General features: G+C 44.7%; 1 protein-coding gene across 3 annotated transcripts in view; it reads right to left on the reverse strand.

Moving 5' to 3' along the window:
- The window catches only part of LOC121178113 (nck-associated protein 5-like), a 100,925-nt gene that overhangs the window by 55,699 nt on the left and 17,450 nt on the right, over positions 1 to 27,776 (reverse strand). The window contains exons 2-3 of one of the 3 annotated variants that reach the window (XM_041032633.1): positions 27,044 to 27,117; positions 4,000 to 4,063 (exon numbers count right to left, since the gene is read on the reverse strand). In XM_041032633.1, coding sequence (XP_040888567.1) covers positions 4,000 to 4,063; positions 27,044 to 27,117 — 138 coding nt within the window. Of the gene's footprint in view, positions 1 to 3,999; positions 4,064 to 5,485; positions 5,610 to 16,291; positions 16,682 to 27,043; positions 27,118 to 27,776 lie in introns of those variants that run through there. The other 2 variants (XM_041032634.1, XM_041032635.1) reach the window with 2 other exon arrangements.

A 27,776-nucleotide genomic window follows, 5' to 3' on the forward strand; every position in this document is an offset into this window, starting at 1 on the left:
AGGTGCTTTTTATGATTGTTTAAACATTAATAAATCAGTGTCAAATAAACCTTGACACCTTGGACTAATTACCACAAATTAATTAGATGTAGAAACGAGAAGTCTGTCAAGTGACTCAGTTTAAATAAAACGTGGACAGGTCCAGTTCTTAAGGATACTGGGTTTCTTCAATTAACAGTTTCAATTAACAGCATTAGAAGCTGATTTAGCAACAAGGAGATGCAAGTTCAGTAAAATCACCTGAACTCACTGACTGCAGTGTTTTATCGGTTAACAGGAAAAAAACTGAATGACTCACGACCAAACACCTTGTCAGGAAGGGTGTGCAGCTCTCTTGGGTAACCAGTTCCAAAGTACATCTTACTTGATGCAGTGTTACAAACTATGTCACATACAATCTTGCTGACTGTAGCACATGAGAAATCTGTTTTCATGGACAAAAATAGCTGATTCCTATCATGGCTCCAGGGGTTATTTCACCATTCTGTGCCATCCATTTATATTCACAGATGCAGCTGCTCCCTTCTTATCTTAACTTCATTTTCTACATGAAATACTCCGGAGAAATCTGATTTTCAAATGAGTAAGTTACACAATTAAGCCGAGTTCGAGCACAAACAATTCCCTTTATCGTTCACGTGTATGCTTCAGTCAGCCACGGACGAATCAAACACTGTAATCAGCCCAAACATCCAGGGAAATAACTGAGTGAATCTACTGTATGTGTGAGGCTCATATCTGTTGAAGCTCAGATATCAGAGCACGTCCACAAAACCCAAAGAAAAATAAAGCTAGTTTCTCTCACAGCCAGATCGTTTATTTTCACATGTTGTTTAGACAGCCGTTTCCAGTGGTCATAATCTTACCTAACAGTTTTAAATGCCTATTTAATGGAGAGCCCAGCCCCCTCAGCAGGGCAGGCGGTGTTGCCTTTACAAGCCTGCATATAGACTTCTGTTTTCTCTGTTTTCTGCCTGACAGGAAACCCAGCATCCTGCCCATGATGGACTTAGACTGCACTTCAGAGTGGCATCAAAAGAGAGTGGGCGACAGAGGGCGGCCCCGCCCTGCACCACGCCTCTGGGCCGGGGTGTGAGGAATTCCAGAGAAAACCTACAGCAGCGATGAGGCTGTGAATGAGCGGTTTGACTCGAGACAGACAGGCCAGGCTTGTTGGAAAGAAACTGAGGCCCTCACAGGATAAACCATGACCTGTGCTCTATCAAACACCTAACGGGAAATCCACTGTTTTTCTTGTGAGAGCTTTAAAGATTGCGCTCTGCAGAGCAGGCCAAAAGCACCATGTCCAAGCCCTAATATAAAGTTTAAGACACAAACAGTGGTCTAAGACAAGCAGGTCTGGTGGTTGTTAGACCATATCACTTCAAACTAATAACAAATGCATCTTGTGTGGCCATATTTGTGGTGAAATACTTTGCAGATGCTCGTACCCTGAGCCTCAACACTGATTGCCCAGCAAATTATTTAAAAGGTTTTATGCGATTCTCCCAAATGATCCATAACAAAAGAGCGTTGTACTTCTGCACTGCCAGTAGCCACCGCGTTTCACAACAGGAGACCCAATTAAAACACACGCTCCTCAGTAAACTGTGTTGTTAATGATGTCTCATTTACAGCTGTGTAACTGCGCAAGCCAGACCTGAGGCTTACAATTGTGGCAGTGTGCACAATAATAAAGATGCCTTTCACATTCTTTTCCTACACAGCGCAGTAGTAATGGTACAGCATGGCATCCCACTGTGGAGCTGCTCAGCAGAAGCAACCAGCACAGGTCTGCAATGGGTGGCACCGCTGCTTCTCTGATCGCGTTACACAGAAGGCGCTAATGGATGTAGAGAGGGAAGACCGAGGAAGGGAACAGAGGCTGTTAAAGAGAGGCATCAGATACAGAGAACGCGTAGAGCCACTTCAAAAGTCTGCGGCTGTTTTAATCTGTCTCTCTGGGTTAGTCCCTTTGGCAGGCGAAGATGGGGGTTGGGGGAAGTGAGTGGGCATGGAAGTGGGCGTCAGGGTGTGGGGGTCTGCAGGGCACAGGCTGCGGCTGTGGTGAGCAGTTCCCACTTCACACTGCCAGCACTTTGACAATTATCTCCTTGATGCAGCAGTCTCTTTTTCATTTCTATTGAAGAACCGTGCCTGAGCTCCGAAGCCTCCCAGGAATGCCAGAGAGAGAGAGTGCAAGGGGACTCCAACGGGGATAATCCCAATTTCAAATGGAGCTTAGTGATATCCCCCTCTTCCTTTTCTTCCTCCATACCCCCCTCACCCTCCTCCTGTCTGGCACAGATAACTCATCCCTCTCTCCCTCTCTCACCCTGAGCATGCGCACGCAGCAATTCACACACCCCTCTAAAGTAATAATTAGCGTGTCATCCACTCACGTGAGTCTTAGAGCTGGGCCTTCAGCAGAGTCTCACAACGTGGCGAATGATATATTTTTCTTAGGCTGTGCTGAGGTCAGAGGATGTAAGGTTAGTGTTACAGGACGAGGTGCTGACACACGGAGGTGTAGCCTTGAGGTGTGGACACGCAAACTGAATTACGTTATGTATACACAGAAGACAGCAGTAAGAAAGAGAAGAGTGGACCTGGCCACATGTTTACACCTCTTAGTTCGTTTGTAGAAAATTAAGGCTGCGATGCAGGCGACTCTAGCATATGAGAAACAGTGCTGCCCATATTACTCTGAGACATGGAGTCAAATCTCATTGGTGGATGCACGCATTCCATTGAACTAAAGTATATCTGCCCACGTGGAAATCAATACTGAGCCTTCTTGTCTCACATACATACGCATGACTGGGGTGACAGTATGAGTAGAGTCACGAAGAGGTCAGGGAGGAGAGGGAATGGGTGAAATCGAGGGAAAAGGAGTTGCATGCATGTGCCGTTTTCTTTGTGTTGTGTCTCGATTCTCCATCAGCTCCTAACACACAGTCTTTGGTTCAGCTACTGTTTCTGAAATAAATTCAAGCCTCAGTGACAGTGCTGAGGTGCTCTTGAGCAACACGCTGACTCCCTGCCCAGCTCCAGGGGCATTGTTCTTTATCTGACCCCGTGCTTTGACCTCCTTCACTGTAGGGAAAGGCGAGAAAAAAAAAACAACAACATTCCTCCTTCAGGGATCAACAGAGAATCACACACAATAGTGCGAAAATCTCGGAGTGTATCAGCCCTTGTGTGCTGTTGCTTTAGGCCTGCTGCCATAAAGAGAATCAGAGGCGTCACTGGGGTGCAGCCGAGCAGCTGGGCCTGTGGTTAGAGCCTCTGCTCGGAGGCTGCAATCAGCTGAGCCGAGCTTCATCACATGGTTCAACTTTTCACTTTCTGACCTCGCTTAGACAAACACACTGTACTCACAGGTTCGCACACAGAAAGACAGATACGCGCCTCTGTTCACATGTACTGTATATGCAGATCTCCACCTTCTGAATTCCCTCCACCCCCTTTCACAAGTTCACTTGAAAAAGAAGTGAAAGCACGATATCAGCAGTTCCCCGTCACGCAGAGAACAATGCAGGGTGACACAACTGCAGCCTTGTAATGTTACACAACCTGACCATTCATCTGTGTACCTGTAGTTACTGCAGAATGACTGAACAGGACATTAGGCCCATTAGATATAATACTATTTGAGTGAAATGTGTCATTTAAAACTGACAGACTGAACACTGGGATTCTCTGTCTTCTCTTCTCTTCTCTGTCTTCTCAGCAGTTTGTGTTGTTGGTTTTGGGACCAAATGCCTGAAACACAGCAGCTTATGCAACATTTCTCCAGATCTGTCGCCTTTGAGATCAACTGATGAAGCGTTGAAACACTAAAGATGACTTTGGCCGATGTGACAGCATGGCAGAGTATGACAGTGTGTATCTGTGTGTGCATGGGCGTGTGTGTGTGTGTGTGTGTGAAGTGAGCACACTGTGGTTGTTTTGGCTTTGTGCAGATTACAGGGGTGAAGCAGCTCCACTGTACTTTACCATTGTTCCTTCGCTCTTGCTCCGTGCGACTTCCCTCTGCAGGCGAGCCACGGCCAGCTTTTCCCTAAACAAAAGGGAGGGAAGAGGAAGGGGAGGAAAGACGAGAGCAAACAGGAGTCAGTCATCAGTGTGATCATTGCTCAGGGAGTGACACAGTCAGGCTATTTTTCAGTGGCACTAATTCCACGTTTGAAATTTCTGTTTTTGTACTAAATCAACAAGTAACCAGGGTGTTTCCCAAGAATTTTCACTGTTGTCAAGGAGAAAAAACTAATCAAGGGACTCTCCATTAACACACTTATCAATGTCCTTCACAGATGGCTAATATTATCTACTATTTAATTAAAATCAATATCAACTCTGTATATGAGAAACCACCACTTCTCTCTTTCATCTTTGTATGACTTCTGCCTTAGAGCAGAAACCACACGGGGCTGCCAGCAAATCAGCAGACACACACACACACACAAACACACACACACACACACACACACTCTCACACACTGTGAAGACGGGGTCGTCCGCTAACCACGCAAAACAGAGAGCTTGCAGTTCTGTCCAGACAAAAATAGCTCAGAGGAAACAAAAATCAGGGCATCCTCGCGCCAGACCTTACATGCAGACACACACTCATAACATACTCACTGTAGCACACTCACACACAAATACACACACGTGAACTGGGCTAAACAAAGAAATTGACTGTGCGAGTCCAATCCTTTTCCCACGTGAGGGCATTCCAGACTTTAATGGGATAAATCTTGGCACACTAGCACGGATAATAAAGAAGCCTGTTTTATTGCCTCTCCTGAGGTATCACAACAACTGGAACACGAGAGAAACACTGCTCCAGGACAACCCAGCCTGCATCTGACAGTCAGAGATGAAACATATACACTGTTTGTCATTCTCCGAGTGTTTTTTATCCAAATCGCAGATGAAAACACCTCCTTTGGCAGTGCAACATATGCTCTGCTGGTCTGAGACCAAAAGTCATTAATTCAAATGTTAAATACTGCATTCAAAAAGATGTTAATACAGTGTCCACGCAGTGTATTGACACAAGAGGCACATGAGCTGCCAGATGTCCTCCAATTATCGCTCTCACATACATAGCCAGGTATGCTAATAAGGCCATTCATTAATCTAGTGAATACATTAATTAGTAAACAATTAAGATAAAACCAGATAAACTTGGGTTTCTTGTGTAGCTCTTCCAAAAAAAAAAAAACACAACAACAACAACAACAACAACAACAACAAGAAAATCAATCACAACTCATAAACTGCACACAAGTCTGCTGTATACACAAGTGTATACAGCAGACAGCCGCGAGTAATCACAATCACCTGCACATTTTTCACATTTCTTCAGTGGAGCAGACACCCAAACCCCCTTGCCAGCCTCCCAAACCCCCCAAAATAACTCATGACTAACATCTCCTCGTCTCCTCTGACAAGACATCATTGTTTCTGAGCGCCTTACCTGTCGGGAAAAACCCCTGGTGATTAAGACCCAGCTGGGGATGTAAGGCTGATGGATGAATCCACTGTCTGGACTGAAAAGAGTGTGCCAAACTATAAACTAACACTACTACTACTGGTGGAAGACATTCTCACCGCTGCGTTCCTGCTAATGGCACCGGACTGAATTAGGTACAGCAGAGCCTGGCATGCCGATTGTGAAACACATGGTGTGGTTGTGACAAATCCAGGAGGAAGTCAAGCGAAGTGCCGAGGCTGTGAGACAAGGAGGTGTGTTTGGGTGTGTGTGAGTGTATTAGAGTGTGTGTTTGCATTATTGTATTTGGGTTAGTGTGAGAAGTTTGGGGTGGGTGGGTGTGTAAATTCATTAAAGTGAAGGTGTTGTGAGACCGTTCATAAATGCGTGCATGTGTGCAAAAAAAAAAAAAAATGCACAAAGCTGTGTGTGTGAAAGTGTGTGTGGCTGCATGCTCCACACCTGAGAATGACTAACACACTCATGTTCCAGTTACACAATGTGTCCCTTCCTATTACCACATTCTGTATGCTTACACCATTACACTACCTTGAGAAAATAAAAAAAAAAAAGCTCTCTGGAACTTCTCACTGCAGATATTGTTTTGTTAAACAGGACTGGCCTGGCATTCCTCCAGTCTGTGTTATGGCTGTGCGTCAGCCCTGTAAGGGGTTAAGTTTCAGGCCACTTATGCACAGGCATGTTCCAGGAGCAACGGAGCATGAGCCAACTGCACCCCGAGAAAATCATCTCCAAATATAGAGCAATTTGACATTCTGTGTTAAACATAATTATAGTAATTGGCACAAGCAGTAGTCAAAACAGTATTCTAGTGCAAAACGCTCACTGGCGACGTTCACATTCAGCTGATGGCGGCGTGGAAGTGTATTATATTTGACCAGCATTCAAGCGCACATGAAAACAATCTGTAATGCTCTATATTCAGTGTGTGTTTATGTATGTGTTTAGACTGACAAATTCCGCTCCAAGTTTGTCATTTGCATTTCAATCCCAATTGATGTGAGACATTTTGCCAATCACTCACGTCGTAAACTTTTACCAGCTGTGTAAACTGGCCTATCAAAATAGTCAGACTGAGCCAGAGTCCGACCCAAAAGCTGTTATGTCAAGAAGTTTATCTCAAGCCATCTCTCACAGAGGGCTGGAAATGCAAAAAGTCATGTTATAATTGTGTTTGGAAAAAAAGTGTGCTGGGTCTCGTGCGCTGATTATGATGTTTTCATTTTCTGCTAAAACACACGTTCTTATAAATGTCACCCGAAAGGGCCAGAACACAGGAACGCCTCATTTTAAAGGATAATTATTACTACTGGGGTCTTATTTTTGTAGTTGTGGCCATTGTTGTGAATGGTTATGATCACACTAACAATGTTTTACAGGGAAGGAAATATGAGCAGTCAGACAATCAGCCAGCAGTTTAGCCGACAGTGTAGCCACATTATCCAAACCATATTGGGAGGTAAAGTCGAAAGTGTAATAACTACAGCAAGTAGGATGGCTCAAAGTTTCTTTTCCAGATAAGTTTGGCTTCTTCAGGCTCTGTTTAAAACCTGTCAGAAGGTCAGTGGCAGTGGTCTGAGTCTTGCCCTCTCTGGCCTTTTCTTAATTGTGTCACTGTCACTGAACAATTAACCGACTGGGAATGTAAATAAAACATCATTACCAATATAAAAATGCAGGAAGCTTTAATGAGATGATCCAGGTTGTATAAATCAGACTAGTCCTCTGAAAGAGGAGGAAAGGTTTCCAGAAAACTGTATTTACATATGTTTGTATTCAGTGCTCTATATGCTGTGAGTAAACGGGAATTTTTTCAGGCATGTGATGAAAGCACAAGCTGACAGTTGACCGTGTATACATTCCTCCTCCTCCTCTGCTGTTTTTCTTCCTCTTTGGAGCCCCATTATAAAGCTCGGCTGGGTAAACTCCAGCAGCCAATCATGAGCAGTGTCGACGCAGACTTCCAGCGGTTCCCAGTGACCTGGAATCACCTGAGATCACCAGGGGCCTCGGCGGAGGAGGGAATCCCGCTGAGCTTCAGCGGCGGCTCTAAACTACAACACCACCTTTTTTCTACTGCTGTGTTCCTATGCATCAGTGGTTAATGCAGCAAGAGGAAGATGTCTGGAGACCTTGGTGATGAGGACGTTTGCAGGCAAACAAACACAACGCTGTTGTCATGCAAAAAGCTCGGGATTACACGCTCCTCTGTAGGTCAAACTAATTCTCAGAACACTCCCATAACCCACTGCATGACATCAAACGGGCGGTGTTTTAAAGCTAAAAGAAACAATCCACCAAACTCACATCAGAAAGGATTAAAAGCTCTTAAACTGATCCACTGTGTATTGCTTTTAATACAAACATTAGACAACAGACAACTTCAGTTAGATTCTACCTGAAAATTCATGTGAAAATCTATAGACCATGCCTTTAAAACAAGAGTTACTTTCTTAATTCCTGAAATACTGACACTTCAAAGTTACAAATTTTGGTTTTGCACTTGCTTGCAATGCATACACACACATGTTTTTCTGCTCACTTTCTTAGCTGACACCATTTGCTGTCCACCCACACACACACACTTACACCTCAAAGATCATTTGCCGCCTTTAACGCATGCAACTCCAGCAGCATCAAAAGCGCTACATCCCTTCCTGTGAGATGAAACAGAGAGCGCAGTGCAGAACCATCATGACACCAGCCTTGTTGCATTCACAGCAGATTAACCCTGTTTCCTCCACATATCCAGACACTGTGTAAACCCTGCTCGTGCTCAGACGACGCGCCGGCTGTTTGCTTCAGAGCGTCGCGGCATGCAAAGACACGATCTGTCAGGGTTGAGGGAGGATCAATCACGGCGAGAGGGCATTTGGCAACCTGAGCTGACATGTCGGACCCATACGCTTTGAACTGCATTGTGGGAGGCAGACAGTTAGCTGTGTTTTCATCGCTGTTATAATGGCTCCTCCATACAGGTGGTGTGAATCCATTGTACATTGTTTGCTGTTAAGCACATAATGAAAGAGAAAAAAAGTGCTGTCTCTTGCATTTTGGTTTCCTATTTCCTCTGCTGTGCACCACCTTATTATCAAGTGTGTTTAATCTCCCCTCTGTATAGAAAGATGTTAACAGATAAAACTCCACATAAAGCTTCAGCCTTTCCCCTGCAGCAGTTCTTCCTCCTGACATCAAAACACACATCAGAATGTTTAAAAGATGCATTAATATAAACCGTCTTTTCAATATTGTCACTGAAGCTTACAGGGAGTTAAACATTTCAATTGCTGTGAACCACAAATGTACACAGAGTGGCTGCGAGGGATGCATAAATGTTATGATGAGAGCGGAGCTGCCATGCATTTATGTATTAGCGTCTGCACTCCCGCTGGGTTAAGAGCCCTGACACGCACGCAATCCCCGTGGCCCACATAGGGCATCGTGTTCAGAGGGACTCTGGCAACATTTCGGCCCCGGCTCTGAACCGGTCATTCCCATCCTTAATCCTTCTACAGCTGTGTTATGTAACCTTCTGCACCGGTCCAAATTTTCACCCAAGCTCCCAGTGCTGGACAATGGGCTTACCGAGGCGTTTGATAAGTTATAACATCCAACCCAGTCTGACAGGAAAACAGAGTGACAACTGCCTGGAAGGTTGAAGTGGAGATGGGGTGAAAATGGCTTTGATTTTTGGCTCAATAAATGTAATAATTTACATTTTTAGATAAAATTCTGAGTATTTTTACACCTCACATAGCTCAAATTCTTACATCTTTTCAAGTGATTCCCAAAGATGGTTTCATCCTAAATTATTTTCAAGTTTTGTTTCCTTAAGATTTAAAAGAATAAATTCCTTTCTGCAGTCTAGCATAAAATACAGAGATGGCATCAAAATTAGTGTCAGCCCTCAGTGTAAACATTTTCATCTGTTTCAAGCATCTGAGGGGTGGGGCTCCCACATCTGTGACCGCTCAATTGGTCCCAATGCATTAAGCAGGTCCAATCAATCACCAAAAAGCGCCATCGTGGATGCCAAACGACGGCCTGACCCACGCCTGTTCCCATCGTCTCACCCACAGCTGGTTCCTGACCTCCTGCCTCCCACCGTGGACCCCGTCTGCACCGGAGGGGCAGCGGAAAAACAGGAGCCACATGTCAGCACCTCACACACCCAACCACCCAGCCAGCCAGCCAGGCACAATGAGCCTTACCTCACCACGGCAGACCATCAATTATTGACGAGGTGAAATGTGATGAGGTTCTACTGTGAGCACACAAAGAACACACGCCTTTTCATGCTGCCATGTGGCCTTGTGATGTCCTCACAAAAAAGGGACATGTCTAATCAACATTTTGTTCTTCATGTTCTACACAAATACCTTCCTATGATGCTACAGTTTCAAATTAAAAAAGCTGATTTCTTGCGTGGACTTGGACACCAGTATACCTTACAAACGTTTAAAAGACAGCGACCATGTGGCTCATTTAAAAACCCTTATTTTCCCTTATTCATACTTCCTGTCAATGTATGGAGTTCTGTCTTGGACTTTGTTTGGACACGTGTGCACCGCACTGAGTAATGCAGTCAAACGAGTTGAGATGATCATGATTAGCAAGATTTCTCCAAAGTCAACAACATGCTGAAGGCTCTTAGCTGTTCATGCTTTCCCTCTGTGATAACATCAAGCCCTCAGTGCTTTACCAGAGTCTCAGAGCTGGAATACTTAATTACACCAGTGCAACATAAAAGCGCTGGGCAACCTTGTAGGAGGGATGCAAATGATTGACGGATGCAGTCACAACTTTAGGGAATTATCTGCAAAATCAGAGTGAGGGCAATCATTTAAAGGCATCGTTTTGTAGACCAAGATCAGATCAAATGCCTTCACAGCATCTCTAAACTTCTGAAGCAGCAAAAATCAGACATGAAGAATCCTCCGAGACTCCTCCTGAGCTCAGAGGAATGTGCTCGCCAAGCGTGGATTACCCCTGCCTGACTGTCTGTCTCCCTAAATGTTTTCTTATACTGCGAGCAGGGCCTGACCTCAATTGTTTCCAAGCCACAGACGCATTCCTGTTCAGACGAAATGAAACATTGCGGACGAGCAGATGTGCTTTAAAAATGGTTGCAGCACCCGACCACCCGCCTGCCTCTCTGCCTGTCTGCCTGTCTATCTGTCTGTCTGTCTGTCTGTCTGTCGAGAGGGTTTACTCACCAGCACGGCTCATGGAAAATAAGGATGGAGCTAGACACAAACACACAAGGGGCACTCATAAACACATGGATGAGCACACATGTACAAACACTCTGGAAAAGATATGCAGAGACATGCACACACACTCACACAGTTTTGAATCTTTTATATCTAAAACATAAAAGAGAGATGACTCTACACTGTTGCTGGACCTGAACGACCACAGATATGAAGAGGAAGGATAAGTTGATATGGAGCAAGAGAGAAAGAGAAAGAAAAAAAAACATTCATCCAGACAAACCTTGTTTTGAAATTGAGCGTATCGAGCCACACATTCTCATTCCAACAGGTAATAGTCCTGAGTGTGTATTTAAGCTTTTCCAGTGATGGCTGTCTAGCTTGTGTCACATTCTGACACATAATTGTGTCAGGCGGGGTAAACAAAGCCTGTTTTTCACTTCACAGACTCACGCATCTGCCAAAGTATGTGTAAAGATCTCTGAGGACATTTGCAGAGAAGGGTGTTAAGGTCAGGGTGTGTTTTTAACTTTAACTAATTAACTTATGACGTGTCATCTGATCATATCTGAAGGCAAAAGTGTTTATATGTGGCAGCGAGAAAAGCCTGCCATCATAGAGAGGGGAAAGCGCGATAAAGGCGCTCGGCTCAAAGGCAATCCGTGGGTTTGATCTCAGTTGTACACATACCTGCAGGAAGTGAAGTGGCAAAAATAGTTGCGAGAGGAATGGAAGAGAGCTTGATAGGGGACGATGCAAGAAATACTTTATTTGAAGAGTACTGATGACTTGGTCTGGGTAACTCTAGGGTGCAGAGGGTGGAAGAAGAGCTGATGCACACACTTTCCAAAACTCAACGTGCCCCTTACTTGGTCCAACTACATCTGTGGCAGTTTAATATGATAAAATTCCTTCCATTTGCAGCCTTGACATGCTCAGTGATTCAAAAAAAAAAAAAAAAAAAAAGGTGCCCCCATACCATATGGAAGTCACACGTTTCATACATTGTTGTGTCTTTCACACCCTGGCTGGCCTGGGCTAAAGTAATTGGGCAGCAGGGACTCACATTTACTACTGTACCGTAATACTAGAAGGTTCTGCTGACTCATGGAGACTGTGCAAAGGCTACAGGGTATTTTACACCGGCTGTCAACACATCGTTTTCAGAGAGGCGGGCAAACAGTAGCCCTTTACAGAGGCAGACAAATGGCCGCTTCACAAACAATAGAGACAAAAGTACGGTAAACAGGAGCACTCGAGCCAAGGGTCTGCCACCTCCACTGCGCCCACCCCTGGGTGCATGTGCGTGTTAGTGTGTTTGAATGCACATGTTGCTGGGCAGCTGTTACAGTCCCCACATGTCCCCTTGTGATAAATTTAGCGATTCTGCAGACGTGATGTGTTCATGTGTTTGTTGCATCACTAGATTTAGATTCACCCCTTTACTCCCAGACAGACAGACAGCGATAAAAGGAAAAAAGTTTGGATCTAGCAATTCTCTCCGCCATGTTCTTTCAGTTGTCAGAGGAGCATTGCCATAGCATTCTCGTTCTGGCACTCTGGTATGCTGGTAATCAAGTAATTAAAAGTTTCTGCGCTCATTGTAATTCACTCTAAGTAAAGAGTGTCACCAAATGGCTTAAAGAACTTAAAGACAACAAGAGAGGTGTTTGGGAAAGAGTTTTACTGCATGAAGGTGAGCTTCTCCAGCAGCCTTTATCCATTTCCTTTCCAGCTGAGCCAACACCTCCAGCCACTGGACGAGGTCCTGCATGTTTCTCTCGCTATTATCCGATGATTTACAGCCAAGAAAGTGGGGAGGCGAAGTTTGTTGAGATTCCCTGCCCCACTCAACCTCAGATACAATCCTGACCCCCTTTCCAACCTCGTAAACCTCTCGCTCCGTCGAAGGTTTCACCGTGACAAGGAAAGAAATATGAAACAAGAGGGAATGCTCACAAAGTGTGTTTTGACTGCTTTGATCTAAAAACTTGTGAGATGCGTGCGCCTGTGAAAGTATGTCAGCAGGAAGGCTGTGTGTAGTAAACAAGGACAAGACCATATTATCTTGTAAAATGTTGGCATGCATGAGGATGACTTAAAAATTAAATCTAATTTGGGTTCTTATTAAAGAAGTGAAACATTTGTGGGGGTTTTAAAGGCATGAATATGAGACATATAAACAACAGCTTTTATAAAGGGAAAACACAGGTTTATATTTGCAAGGCAAGATACTCAAACGGCCCTTATACAAAGACAAATTAGATTTTATGCCAGGTCTAACTGGAAAACAGGCAGTTTGAAAGCAGTAACTGCAAAAACAGCCCACAAGTCTTCGCACCTTGGTGAACTCACACAGAGCGGGTTCATCCATTTAGAAACCACAAAAATGCTCCGGCTCTAATGACATCACTGAGCAGCCAGCGAGGGTGTCTGGGTAAAGCCTTGTCTCCAGGCAAAACAGTCAGTGCATGCAGTAAGCCATTGATGGCTAGCAAATAAAAGCCTTTTATTGGTTATAAATTGTGTCAGACCATTAAACTTTATGTTTTTCCTGAGTGACATTACTCGAAGTTAAGCCAACAGGAGACACAGAGAAAAGACATCTGATAGTCCCATTTTTCTGGATTTCCAGCTTATTAACATTCAGTGAAACACAAAGCATGAGACTTCAGCTGGAATACGGCGTGTTCGGGTTCTTTGCATCAAAAACACGCAGCCTGGCAAAATGTCAAAATTCGTTATTGAGCTATTTTGGTTTTTTGGGGTTTTTTTTATTTTTTTTCAGATGCTGTATTCACAAAAACAGGTTCATACCAGCCCCAGAGAGCTCTGCAGGACTCTGACTGTTTTTAGAGTTCCCACGTGCTGTTCGTGGGGGAAGATAAATGTAGAGCAGGCTAAGGGGAGGAATGCATTCAAAGCAGCCTTAATTGAGCTGGATGGCCTGCAGACACAGAAGCAGAGAGTCTCAACAAGGCTCAAGCTGGTGAGATCCTGAGATGTGCCTCACACGTACACATCATTAAACTGACTGCTTTGGCTCACGGCTCCACGGTGCCGATGAACACTGCAAAGACAGTGGGAATTACATGGGAAAGTTGTCTGGAAGGAGCTGCCCCCTCCTCCAAAATGAAAGTCCCTCTGGCTGTCAATGAAGGGGAAGTGCTCCCATGCTGAGGCTCACTGGGCCGGCCATTGAACAGGGGAACATTCCTCAGTAATTCAGTTTGACCTGAACCTCATATGCTAGCTGAGGGTCAACGAATACAGAGCGCCACATACGGGGAGACGAAAGGGGAGGAGGAAAAGTTGGGAAAATCGGATGTAGAGGAGTGAGAGGCAAAGTGACGGACAAAACTTGGAGGAGTGGAAGGAATTACAAAAGCACACGTCAGTACGATCTGCTGGAGCGGTCTTCATTTTGTTGACTGTATTATTCGTCAGATTCTTTCCTGGCTGGTGTTTTGGGTAACGATTATCGCTCTAATAATGCCAACTGGCACAGCATTTGGCATCCAAAATGTCCCAGTGCACACTTTCTGTTGTAATTGATGAACTTTTCACATCCATCTCTGTAGAAAGAATTTGCTTTGCTATCACACAGCTTACAACTGCATCTAGGCCATGTTAGATTTCAGCCACCTTCTGCCAGTCCACTCAAACATAGAATAAACGTGCCTTTTATCTCGTGACTTTTAGGTCAAAACTGCTTAAATGTAGGACATATTATGTCGTAATGGAACTTGTTGGTCAAACAAGAACATGGCAGCAGGGAGAAAAATAATAATGTGGAGAAATGGCTGTGCTGTGGCATGGTTAGGATGGAGAGAATTACAGTTTTAATTCTATAAAATCAAATCCCTCCACTTGGCAATCCTCTTATCAAGTAATCCCCAGGTAGGTTTCAGAGGGCAGCGGGCTCAAACTGCCCAGTGCAGCAACACATCTGCCCTAGTGGTGGGATGATATCACCGGCTGCTGCTCTGCTCTAAATAAAGACTTTAAATGGACACTGTCCAAATACATACTGGAACAAATGGCTGCAGCCTCTGGTAAGTAATGGGGATTGCTATTGTACATACAATCCAAAAACATGGAAATTGAAATAAATATTTGATAGATGTCTGCACTGGTTGGACTGGGTTCACTGGCTGGTGTCAGCACGACTGAAGTCTGTATAAGAAATTACCAATTCAAGCTTAAAATGCATGCAAATTGTGCATTTAGTGCATGATGTGATGCATGTAGTGCAGTCATGGAAGAGAGGAATTTCCCACAGGCCGTAGATCTCACTGACCAAAACACAAGTTCTCGAGGAGGATAAGTACCATGGTTGTAGCTGATTAAACCAGGTGTAAAAGGCCAAGATCTTGAAAGTAGGTAAAGTATTAACTTTGTTTTGGAGCCACATAGTTTGGGACACTGAAAATCAACAGTGCTAATCAGCATCCACAACATGGAAGATCCTGTTTTTTTGCACTCATACAGGGAAACACCCATTCCCAGGGCAAAAAAAAACTGAACAAACAAAAAATAAAAACTCATCTCAAAAAAGACAGAGAATGGCATTTCTGTCTGGCACTTTGACAACAGCACCAAGAGAATGATGCTACCTCCCATACTCTCCCATGCTCCAGTTTTCATGTTCCCGTGCGGTTCTGTTTTTAGAGATAACAAATCCAGCTAAAAATATAAAGCCAGTATCCAGAATCCTACAACCGGCATCCTTGGTGGGTTAGTTGTAAGCATTCTAGCCTCTTTCTGTGTACTGTAAATGTGAGGAAAGACCCCTGACCTGTCGTGACTTTGACATATGGACACTAGCACAGCAGCACTTCACGCCACATTAATAAGAAGCTGCAGAGAAGCCGGACCATAACAGAGAAACCATATTCCCATAATCCATATTCTCCACCACTTAGCTCCATCCACACCCAGTTCAACACCAGTCATTTCAGAGTGGGATTAGTGGGCCGGACAGAAAATCTTAATCTCTCTGAGAGAGAGAGAGAGTATAAGGAAAGAAAGGGAGTAGAAGGAGGGGAAACACGCATTCCTGCACATACAAATCCCCTGCAATGCTGGATTGTTTTACTTCTGCTTAAACGACGGGTATCCATTTCCTTCTCTTATCAATAAGAATCAAAGTGGTTTGCGCAGCACCCCGGCCCCATGCTGTTGCCACTAGCAACAGGACACGCGATTCCCCCTGCAACTGGCTAATCTGGCTCAGTGCAAATCAGAGATCATCCCATGCACATGTGTACACCGCTACGATATGAAATATGTTCCTTCCTCTGGGGATTATTAGGAAAATTGCAGCTCAGGACAATGTAAAGACGGCTGAAGGAGGTGCAGCTGAGGGGAAAGAAATCATTAAGCCTCTCTGAATTAGGCACAAGCAAAAGCTGAAAGTGTCCCTGTATTCTTCTGACAGCAGAGACATAATCCCAAACAAGGACAATCAATCAATAAGACAGTAAAATCGTGCAGTTGCACGGGAAATAATTCAATTTTCTCATGTCTTGTGTGCTGATGAGTCTTTGCCTCTTACCCTGGTGGAGATGCAGCATCCTGGTGCATTCAGAGGACACACATGGTAATCCACCAGCACGCTTCCCTCCTGCTCTGCAGCTGCTACCCACTGATCCCGCAGATGATAAAGTTTACATCCACAATGCAGCACTGCCGGCTCTACACTGCTCCCTGCCTGCCTCTCTACTTGACTGAGACCGAACTGCCTCTCCTCCCCTCCCCTTCTCTCTCCTCTCTTCTATGCTCCCTCAAGCACTCAAAATCCTTGCTTCCCTTTCTCTTACTCCTCGTTGCTTCTGTCCTCTACCCTCCCCGTTTCTCCCAATCTGGCAACATGCATTGACTCTCCCGATGCTGCTCCTCTCTGCTCTTCTCTTCCCTCACGCTACATACGCTCTCCCTCTGTGCTATGCTTTCTCTCACTAACACACACGCTCGGAGGCTCTTCTTCACACACACAGCGTTGCGTGCCTCCCCCCCACCCGCCCACCCCGCCTCCTGGCTTTATATTTCCTCAGAATATTTCTCTCCTCAGTCTGTCTCTGCTTCTATCTCTTTCTCTCTCCCTCTCGCTCTCTGACTGCGTCCCTCCTCCTCGGGCTTGCGGGACGTTTAACATGTGTTCAGGGAGACGGCTGCTCTGCTGCTTCTCTGAAGGTGGCTCTTTCCTCAGGGGAGGAGAAGCGAGGTTGGGGTGGGGGTTTGTACGGAGGAGGAGGAGGAGTGTTTGGGGGGTGACAACAGCATCGAGGGGGGTTTAACTCCAACAAGGGGACGTGAACAGGCAAGCAGCAGCCGGCTTGTGATGTTCCACTAACTGGACTCTTTTGGTACAGGGAAAAAAGGGCAGAGAAAGACAGATAAGGACAAAAAAAAGAGGACAGAAAGAGAGCAAAAAAAAAAAAAACAGACTGAGAAATGAGCCACATCTAAAGGCAGAAGTTCTGACTGTCCAAACTCTAAGGCAGGGTAAAAAGACATGATGAATCGTACAAATAGGGATGACAGCGCACACTTTTGGGCAGTCTCTCCTTGAAAGTCTTCATGATCCTGCATTTGAGTGCAGACACAAAAAGAGATGGAAGTCGTTAGGTGAAGAATGATGGAAAGAAAGCTTCAGAGAAGACTTGAGGCTCTTCAAACCTGAGACAAACGCTGCATGCAGTGGGCATGATTTACGGGTTTGGAAAGTTACAAAAATTGCTGGATGCAAACTTCTCTATTCCCTATTTTGCACCGATGGGGGAAGAAGGCGTTTCAGATGCTGGCTAAATCTTAAAATTGCATCTCTGTCTCTCCGTTATGGTCCATCCATGCTAAGCCCTTCATGCCACCCAAAACAGTCTCTACATATGAAAACACTGGCTGTCCGTTTTAGTGAGGACAGGGAAAGCAGTGCATTTGGAAAACAACACAGAGAAAGAAAGAAAGAGAAGCCGCTGACAAAAAGCAGATAGGGACAACCGAGGAAGAGATCAAGAGAGCGAAGGACAGAAAGTGAAAGCCAAAGAAAGACATGGCTAAGAAAGAAAGAGAGAGAGAGAGAAGTGCTTGGGTCTGCCTGGGCCGAGTGACGGACCAGGCTCCAGCCCATCTGCTGCAATCACAATCAGTCTCAGCTGAATGGCTGTGACAAACTGCAGCCTGGAGCCCACAGCCTCAACCAGGCAGGACGCCTGCAAGGGCTGAGGGAGATGAGAAGGGGGGCGATGAAGAGGCAGAGGAGGAGGGGGGGGACACCCTCTATTGTCTGTTCCCCAATAGGACCAGTGCGAGAGGGGGCGGGCACTGGAGGGGTGAAAGGGGGAATTAAAAGGGTCCCAGTGACAGGAGAGCTCAGTTAAAGAGGGTAAAGAAAGGACGGGGCTGACTTAGAGCCGAAGCCATCACTGCCACTTTGCCCCACATTCACTGTCACTAATGTCCTAAATGACACTAACCATGTGAGGAAATTAGTTTGCAGGAGAATGGAACAGGGGGGCTGGAGAAGAAGGAAGGTGGAGTGATATACATGCTGGGATGAGTTGTCCCTCGCAGGGTGGATTATTTCATGCTGGGAAAATCGGGCATCACCTCGACAGAGATCATAAAAAAAATCGACACATCCTGTCACATTCTCATTATCGTAAAGATGGCTGCCACATTCCCATTTATCATCATAAAACTCGGAAAGATTCATGATGCATGATTATTGCGTATATGACCGAAATGTCATGCAGAGGGGTAATTGTATTTATCATAAGCGCAGCTGTCTCGCAGGGAAATCTGAATACAGAGCGAGCGTGATTTGATTTTAAGAGCAGGTGGTCACCAATTAGACACCATTGTCCCGTTTGGGTGAAAAAGACAAATGGACGGCTGAGTCAGCACTAACACATACATATGCCCTGTAATCAAGAAATATTGAAGGCAGTGTTCCATTCTAATTTGATCAACAGCGTGCAGCGATTCATTGAGCGATGGCTCCAGTCCGCAGGCCGACAATAGCAGAGCTCGGTGGCGGTGGCGTTTGGTGTCAGAAATAGTTGTACGCTTTTTTCCCAGAATCCCCCCTCCGCCCTCCCCCCCCATTCCCATCATGAAGAAACAGGCAATGTTTGTTTAGTTTTGTTTTCTTCCATTTTAACTAATTAATGAGTGTCTTGAGCGTTTGTATGGAGCCGCAAGTGTGTGTCTGTGCTTTTTTACTGTGTGTCTGTATGTGCATGAGTTTGCAAACATAACTGTGTGTGTAACGAATGGGTCTGAGGATGCATGTGACAAGAAGGTATGTGCATTTGCATATTTGTGTATGTCATGCATTTATTATACTGTATATGTGATGGTGTGTCTGCATTTGTAATACTCAAGCGTGTTTGAGTGTGAGTGTGTGTTAGTGTGTGTCCACTCTGTGTGCTGAGTGATCTGCTGAGCTCATTAAGGCACTGCTTATTGCTCTGCCAGGGGTGTCAGTGACAGATTCCACTGTTTGGAAACACTCGGCCGCCCACACAGCCAGCCTGGCTCCACCACTGTCGCACACACACGCACACACACACTCACTCAGGCTAGGTTAGCATTCCACAGAGAGGAGGGGGTGCAGGGAAGGAGACAGGATGGTGCTGGGACAGTGGCTGGAGGGACGGCGGGTCGATATGGATTTGTAATGGGGTGCAGGGTGGTCTGAGGGAACGAGATGCTGGTGGTTGTGGTTGTGCGTGTGTGAAGTGTATGTTTGTGCTCACACAAAGGAAACCCGTGAGTGTAAGCACCTTTGAACTGCAGTGTAGAGTGGCCTAAGGCCTAAAGTGGTTAAAGGGATACTAGTGGTTGTGGCAGTATGTGTGTATGTGGTGGAAGAAGCATTTAGATTCTTTACTGAAGTGAAAGCAGCGATTCAACAATGTAAAAATATTCTATTACAAGTACGAATCCTGTCGCTTTTATGTACATGATATAAGTTAATGTTATTTTTGAGCGAGTTCAAGACAAGAAGTAAAATTTGTAGTTCAAGTTAAACTCAGATTTTTCCTTTATCAGAGCAAAAATATGGTCAACAAAGTGTATTTAGGTTGTAAGTAAAGCTGTGTTTTGTGTTTTGGGGGATGATGCAGAAGACTGACAAAAAGTCTGGCAGACTTCAGCCATATCATACATTTAACGAAGGGAAACTTCAAATATTTCCACTTAAAATGCAATGAAATGTACTTTGGTTGCACAAAATGGAAATACCATAGGTCCCACAAAGGTTTCCCTTTCAGCAAAAGTAAATGTATTTTGTTACTCTATGTACAAACATCCTGCCAGTGGAATGTCCAGGGCTCCAGCCATCAAGCCACACTTTCCCTCCATGACATTAATCCCCTGCAGCTTGATCACAGATGAGTGACCAGCGGCGGCCGGGGGAGGCCAGCATGCGTCACTTGAGCTCATTACCCGACCAGTCGATTCCGCCGTCTAGGTGTGTGTTCCGAGTCAGACATTAATCACACAGGAGAAGAAGAAGAAACACTTTGTTTCCTTCCCGTCTCTCCAGCGCCCTAAAGACAATTAGCATGTACGCAGTGATTGAGCTTAGACATGCTTCTGAGAACAGCTATTTAATGTCTGATACAACTGAGGAAAAGTAAGGGGTGTAAAATCATTTGGAAACACATCAGAGGTGCTACGTGTGGTTCCAAGCCATCCAGGAGATATTTAGCTGTCAACACGGCTAGACTCTTTTTGGGAAGGGGGGGGTTCTGCATCAAGACGAGCTGAGGAAATGCCAAGCTGTAGACAGGCAGCATGTTTGTTTACCCAACACAAGCCTGCTCAGGATCTACGCCGCTCAAAACGGCAAACGCCCAGACAGATGCAAATCACATGATGGGTCACGCAAGAGCCCCTCCAGAGACTGTGTGTATGTGTGAGTCTGTGTGTGTGTGTGTGTGTTAGTGAGTGTCTATGTCTAATCATGTGTTATTTAACTTCTGTGTGGCAGAATGAAGTGTGTAATACAATGAAAGTGATAATGCACCTCCGTCATGTTTCATTAAGCAGGGGGATGGGGGCGGAACGATAGGCAGGGTGGTGGTCCAGCCAGACATCATCAGCAGGCGAGACTTTCCTCTCGTGGAAGTCAGGAAATGCTCAAAGTCATCAAGACTGGAATGAGCAGGATTAACACTGATGGAGTTAATCTTTGATTAATCTCAAGTAAATCTTTAAAAAATAACTCTAACATTCCTCGTGTGATTACAGGAAACAAATAAGACTATTATGTGGTAATCTCACTCATATCCTATCTCATACCAAAGCTACAGTCAGTGGTAGTGCTTCTAAATATTAACACCACATTTTAACAGCCAGAATATGCTGCTGCACCAATGCCGATTTCAGTATGGCAGCACAGGCTGTCAAATTCAGTGCAGAGATCAACAGAGGCTGACATTTGTTTACGATGCTTATAGTATGTGATCTAAAAAAAACAAAAAAACACCTGGTAGTAGTTTATTTACATTGTGTCTTCAACAGACTCACAGGACACACCTTCTGAAGATTGAAGTGTTGTGAATATCACAAATTTTCGCTCCTTCCTGTGTCCTCAGGGAGATAAGAGGATGTTTTCCAAAGAGCCCTGAGCTGGAGGTAAATAGCGTGGATGCAACCACTGTGACTTCCACTAGCCCAAACCACATGGGATCTATCAACAATCCAAACCACACAGGATCTATTGCTTTTCTTATCTTAAAGCAAGGATGTTTTCCAGCGGGTTCTGCAGCACCCATATTAGTCAAAATAACTGCACGCTCTCATGAGCACAAAAGAACAGTCTCCCAATGCTTATCTTGATTAAAAAAATAAATAAATAAATCTTTTCATTACACAATGAAGGAACTCAACTGAAGTTAATAGACCTGAATGTTGTGTGAACCTTCATTTAATCAAAAGTACAGCTGACAATACCAGAGCGACTGAAAATCAGATTAAAAAATGGAATATCCTGAACCAATGCATAATTAAAGCGATTTTCTTGCAGCCCAAGAATTTCAAATTAGAGTCTGAGAACTGACTTAGACGAACACCAGTGGTAATTAGCTATTATGCAAGACCCCACTGAAAAAGACTCTTAAACACTGCTAATTGCTTCTAGGAATGCAGATAATACCCTTTTCAATCCAAATGCCAAGAATACGTGTCATAAGTCCTGTAAAACACTGTATATCCGTGTTGTTAAACCACTACACTCCAGCTGGCAACAACAAAAATTGTTTATTGCAACAGTACTGTATATCTGCAGGGAAAGGACAGATCCATTATGCTAAGTGTAGATGTTTTTCCAGAATAAGTGCAGGGGACAGCTGCTTATCCTCATACTTAACCTTGAATACATCAGAAGAAGAAACTTAAAGGCTTACAGTGAATGATATGTGGAGAGGGAGGCAGTGCAGGTGGTGCAGGCATAGCATATCACTACTTAAGCACTCTTACCCGGTGTGCATGGGAATGCAGCTCCGCGACCAGCTAGGGAACGACCTTCATGGGAGCATCAATAAAAGGCTTCATTAACCCATTCGATTAACCTCTTCCTCTCATAAGCTCCATAAAACTGATGCATGTATTTTAGCCAGGCCTGGAGTTTGCACATGAATCAGGGCCGGAGCGTTTGGCATTTACAGGACCGAGGAGACGGGCGCGTCCCTGGTCGGACAAACTCAGTGAATCCTCGCTGAGACAAACAAGAAAGTGTCACCTCCTTAACTAATTATTTCAGGGAGTCCATCACCATGTTCGCAGTTAAATCCTCTCTGATAACTATGGTAAAGATCAACACCACACATGGCTGTGCAGCTTGCTAACAATCAAACAAGCTCTGATAAATGTGAACAGCTTTTTTTGGTAATTACAGATAGCACACATGAAAGGGGGAGCCCTTTTGGCATGATTACCTCCTATTTTAGCCTCAGATTCCTCATGGTTTGTGCCCCACAAGCTTTAATCAAGCTTTTCTTATTGTGTGAAAAACACAAAGAAAAAAAATGAGGAAAAATACACACTGATTATAAATGGTCCAAATACCAAATTCCACCAGTGTCTGAAGGTTCCAGTGAAGTTTTCAGGGACTGATTTATTTACCCACTGACGGCTCCTTTGAGATATTTTGGAGTCTGGACTCCTGGGCCGTAAAGTGACCTCTAATGGATGGATTAGGCCAAGTCATTCACTTCAGAGGACATAGAAATATACTTTGGGAGCGTATTAGATCTCTTTAGAGCTTAGCATGATCAAATTATTGCATTAGACCGGTCAACTTATCCAATTAAAGTTGTAAAATGCATGGCTCTCACCCAACCGAGACGCAGATCCTTGGGGCGTTTGCGGGAGGCTGAACCCTAACCACCTCCTCATCGACAGAACAGGCCTCGCCACATACTTCAGCTGAGGATTACAGCCTTTCATCTTGCTCAGACCGCCGGCAGCACACAGGCGTCTTTGAGGCCAGATATGCCTTGTAGTAACATCAGCAAGGTCCAGATTTATAAAGCTGTTTCCCAGCTTCGTGCTCTTGTGGTCTTTTTTCTCTCGAGTGTATATACTCATATATTTTTTCTCTCTCACTTAACCTTCCCGTCCTCATAGGAGAGCAAGGACATTTTCTTCCATTAGTGTCCCCTAAATGACAAATTTAGGGAACTCTCAGAGTGTTTTTGAGCCACTCTTTGACTTGAATTGAAACAAATGAAAAGTGATTAGCCGCTTAAAAACTCTGCACTCTTAATAGCTGAAACAATTAGGAGAATTTTGAATAAGCTAATCCAAATAATACTCAGGGATTTATACTGATTAAGGACAGACATTCAAAAATAAAACTACAACTTGAAAACCCAACAAATTCAGTCAGTCCTTGATTTGCTTTCAAATCCACAATCCAAAACCTCAAACCTCCCCTCGTCTGATCAGGCAAGGACAAATGGGCAGAAATGTTGAGCAGTTACTGGACAAAACTGGTCAATTTTCAATTCTACCCACAGGCAAATTCACTTACACAAAGAAAGTCCTATTATCTATAATCCCCCAGCTAAGCGCACATCTGATCTGACCTCCACTTTCTATCTCTGCCGTCTTCCGAGCACCATTGCTCTATGAACATGACAAATAGCTTATTGATCAGCAGATGTCGTCTCTAATGTCCTTTTGGCTTGGGCTGCAGCTGCAGCCGCCTGCTCCACGCAACCTGTCCTAAGCCTCGTGGATCTCCAGCTGAGGCCCCTGCCTCCCCCACTTGCACACCTCCCCACCTCCCATTCGCTCGCACTAAGCGGGTCCCCCTGTCTGCCGGCCACCCTCCTCATCCCTCCTCGTCCCTCCCTGTCCTCCAAGGTGTGGAAAGGGTCACAGGCAAACACCATCTGCTGTGCCAGAAAAAAAGTGGCAGGTGAGGCCAGCTTCGGGCAATGTGACCCAACACTTTCCAGCGATGCCACACTCGACCCACTAAAAACAAGGTCAATAGAAGATTCAGGGGGAAAGCAAATACCAGCTCAGCACACTGACAAATCAAGAGTGGGAAAATGGAAGGAAGCGGTGATAGAGAGAAAAAAAAATCTAATCTACATTGTTTTAATCCACGGGGAAGATTACACAGTCACGGTGCCTTGACACAGCAGCTTGTCAGAAAGAGGTCATGCAAACTCAGTCCCCGCCCGTCATGCTTTTTAGCGCTGCAGAGCATCCATATGTCCTTCCTGCACGTCTGTCACTCAGCAGAAGACTTTAATAAAAACTCACTCAACATTTTCCTCCATGCATCCAACATGCAGCTGGTGTGTCACCAGCATTTCAAGGCCACCGCTAATGAAACTGTAAAGCTTAAAAATGGATTTAATGACTACACAGCAAACAAATGATGAATAACTGGAAACCCCCCCCGATCAGCGTCCTACTGTATGTTGTGTCTGATGTTGCCAAATTTGGATTTGCTCCATCTGATGTTGACACTGTGCCGTGGAGCTTTTGTTTCCGTCTGTCAAGGATGTGGTCACACTGAATAGAGGGCGCAGGAAAACCCAGCCAGCGTCCCACTGGGTTTTTGTGCTCAATCGAGCAATGATGCTGCGACGCAGTGCGAGAGTGTGGGGCTCTAGGATGTTGATAAAACAGATGCTTCTGACATACAATTAAAAATAATCATTAGTTGGATTCATGTAATCAAAAATCTGTAGCTTTTAATGAGCAAACACTCACCTAACTTTTTCACTGATGATTCCAGCTTAGCAACAAAAATTGGAGAAAATGCATCAGGCTGCGAGTAAAAGCTTCTTTAACCACTTTTTTTTTTAGTAGTCCACATATCTGCTTTTGACCCTCATACTCAGTGTGTTCCAAGCAACCATGGTTTCTTCACAACATCTTCATGGCTCCAAAGTACCATAGAAAGTAGCGTATTTAGCAATTTATTGAAAAAAAAAACACAACAAAGATGGAATAGTATTGCATTTTCGTTTGACAGGGATATGTGATAGACCTTACTAACTCAGAAAAGTAGTGTGGCTTAAAAAGAAGTCATAATTGTCCAATCTGTGTACTTCACCAGTGTGAAACTACCCTATAATATGGTACAATGAGAGACATGAATGCAGTGGGTCACTGGGTCATGACGCAGGGATGCAGAGAACTAGAGGAATGTAAGGGCTTCTCTTTCTCCTCTTGACGGATTGATGGGCCCCATATTCTGAGGGGTGGAGGGAGACATCCACAGCGTCGTGAGATTCTGCCTAATAAGGGGAAGGAGGCGTTTTTTTGACTTGCGGTCTAATGTCTTATCTCAACAAAAGCTTTTGTGAAGTCGTTAATCACTGTCGCCACTCTGAATTGAACAACACTGGAAAAGAAATGAGAACGAATCCTTCCTGGTGGTATGTTGTTTCAAAAAAACGAGCTTCAAAGACGTGATATTCACAGCACGCAGCATAAATATGCAGTGCTATGTTTACAGCGTCGAGATGGTTGCATCTCAACTACGCAGAACTTCTTACTCTCATCACTCTGTGTAAGACAGAAGTGAGGGAGTTCACACCACAGAGCTTCTCCCTGTAGTAGCCATTTTTATCTAAATCATCAAATCCCACTTAGGCGACTTGGAATAACTTAATTTGTGTTCCATTTAATTCAATCCAGGTTTATATGACCTTAAATCAACTCTTTTTCAAACTGATCATCACTGTCTTTATTTGGTTCCTCCACTAGCAGTCTTCTCTCTCAACTCTTAACTTGTTGCCCTTCTGCTGACAGACGGTGTGTGCTGAAAGAATGGAAAACTAATTTAAAGGGCAAAGTTAATGTAAAGGGGTTTTACAAATCCATTTCATAAATATTCAGAGACCAGAGGAAAAAGGAAAGAGAAAGTGTTCTGGCATTGTTTTACAAATAAAAAACACATATTAAACTTCCATGTGTAACATTAACAGAGCCCAACATTCACTAAATGTAAAATCAACTGCAGTGCTGATCGTGGTTAAGACAGCCAGTCCAGCCGCTTGGAGTCTGGACAAGTTCAAGGCTCTTAAACCACCTGGTCCTCTGTCCCAAACATGGGTCAGTCCCCACATTTTGGTCATTCTAAGTGGCTATTAGGTCACTCAGGGTGTCACCGAAGATGACTTCCCTGTCTTATAAAGAGGGGTGGGGAGGACTTAGACGGGAGGGTCATTCCTTTACACATCACTTCCTTTATTAAGGGGCTGCCCTGGCCTAGTAAAGGGGATGGTCAGTGGTCATCCATCCCCCCAGCCACCCACCCTGAGACCCCTATCCCCCTGTGTCCAACCCCCAGCTCCTCTCTGCTCACTCAGGGGGAAAATTACTTTGAGCTGGGGTAATACAGCTCCATTGAGATGGAGAGAGGGCTGTACAAAAGAGGGTGAAGTTTAAAAAATTGTCTCTCTTTTCTATGGGGGCGGTGCATCACTGGAAGGGCTAGGATGATAGGAGCATGGAGGGGACAAGGTCATTAGATTGGCATCTCCATAAGCTCTTCATTCCCATTGTCTGGGCAAATCCGCTCCAAAGGACCTCCATGAGAAATGCCCCCAGTCAACCCCACACTGAGCCCTGAGTCTCCCCTTTGTCTGCCACTTTTTAGTGTGCTTCCAACACAAAAAGCATTTCTCAAGAACCGCGTACAAAGCTTGTCTCGGGCTCAAAACCAAACAACATTGTTCTGCTGCCTCTGGTTGGGAATGGATTGCAGGCAGCTGCTGATATCCTAAGGCAATAAAACATCTGCCCAGAAGTCTTGAGAACCTCTTACCTTCGGACATTTCGGCGCTCCTCCTCAAGCTGCTTGAGAAGCTCATCGATGCATTTGTTGGCGTCCATGTATTCCTGCAGAGAAGAGAGGAGAAAAGCCAAAAGCCAACAATGAAGTCAATGTGCAAACACCCGCTCTGAATGTAAGTTAATTGGAGATGGAGGCTTATTCCAACTAAGGTCTTCATCCTAATTATTATCAACCAAGCTAAATAATAACAGTGAACATTTATTGATCAGTTGTGTGCATAAGATGCTGATGGAAGTCTCGACTGGACTGTGTGTTTAGTGCGAAGAACAGCAAACCACAACACAAGTGCTTTTCAAAAGGTGCAATTAATCAGTTTAGTCTCTTTTCCCCCCCTCTCTCTCTCTCTCTCTTCTCTCTGTGTGTAACTCCAGAAGCACCTCTGGGTAACTTCTAACGGCTGGCCCAGAAGCAAGCCCAGCTGTGTAATGTCAGCTGGGAATAGCCCACACTCACAAAACGTGCGCTACTGAGTTACAGCACGGATGAAATGAGCTAAGGCTAAGAGCAGAAATGGAAAAAACAGATGTCAGGATTTCTTGGCTTTGGCCTAATGATTTGCCTCTTAGTGGTCTGACTACATAAAGCGGGAGGGGGTGTGTGTTTGGGGGGGCAACTGTAAGAAATAGGCCACATAGGCACCATACTTCAACCATCTGGGTTTTCAGACATTCGAGGTCTACCTACGGTGCATAACGCACGGCCA

Source organism: Toxotes jaculatrix, chromosome 24 (assembly GCF_017976425.1).
Source record: "Toxotes jaculatrix isolate fToxJac2 chromosome 24, fToxJac2.pri, whole genome shotgun sequence".
NCBI lineage: Eukaryota > Metazoa > Chordata > Actinopteri > Toxotidae > Toxotes > Toxotes jaculatrix.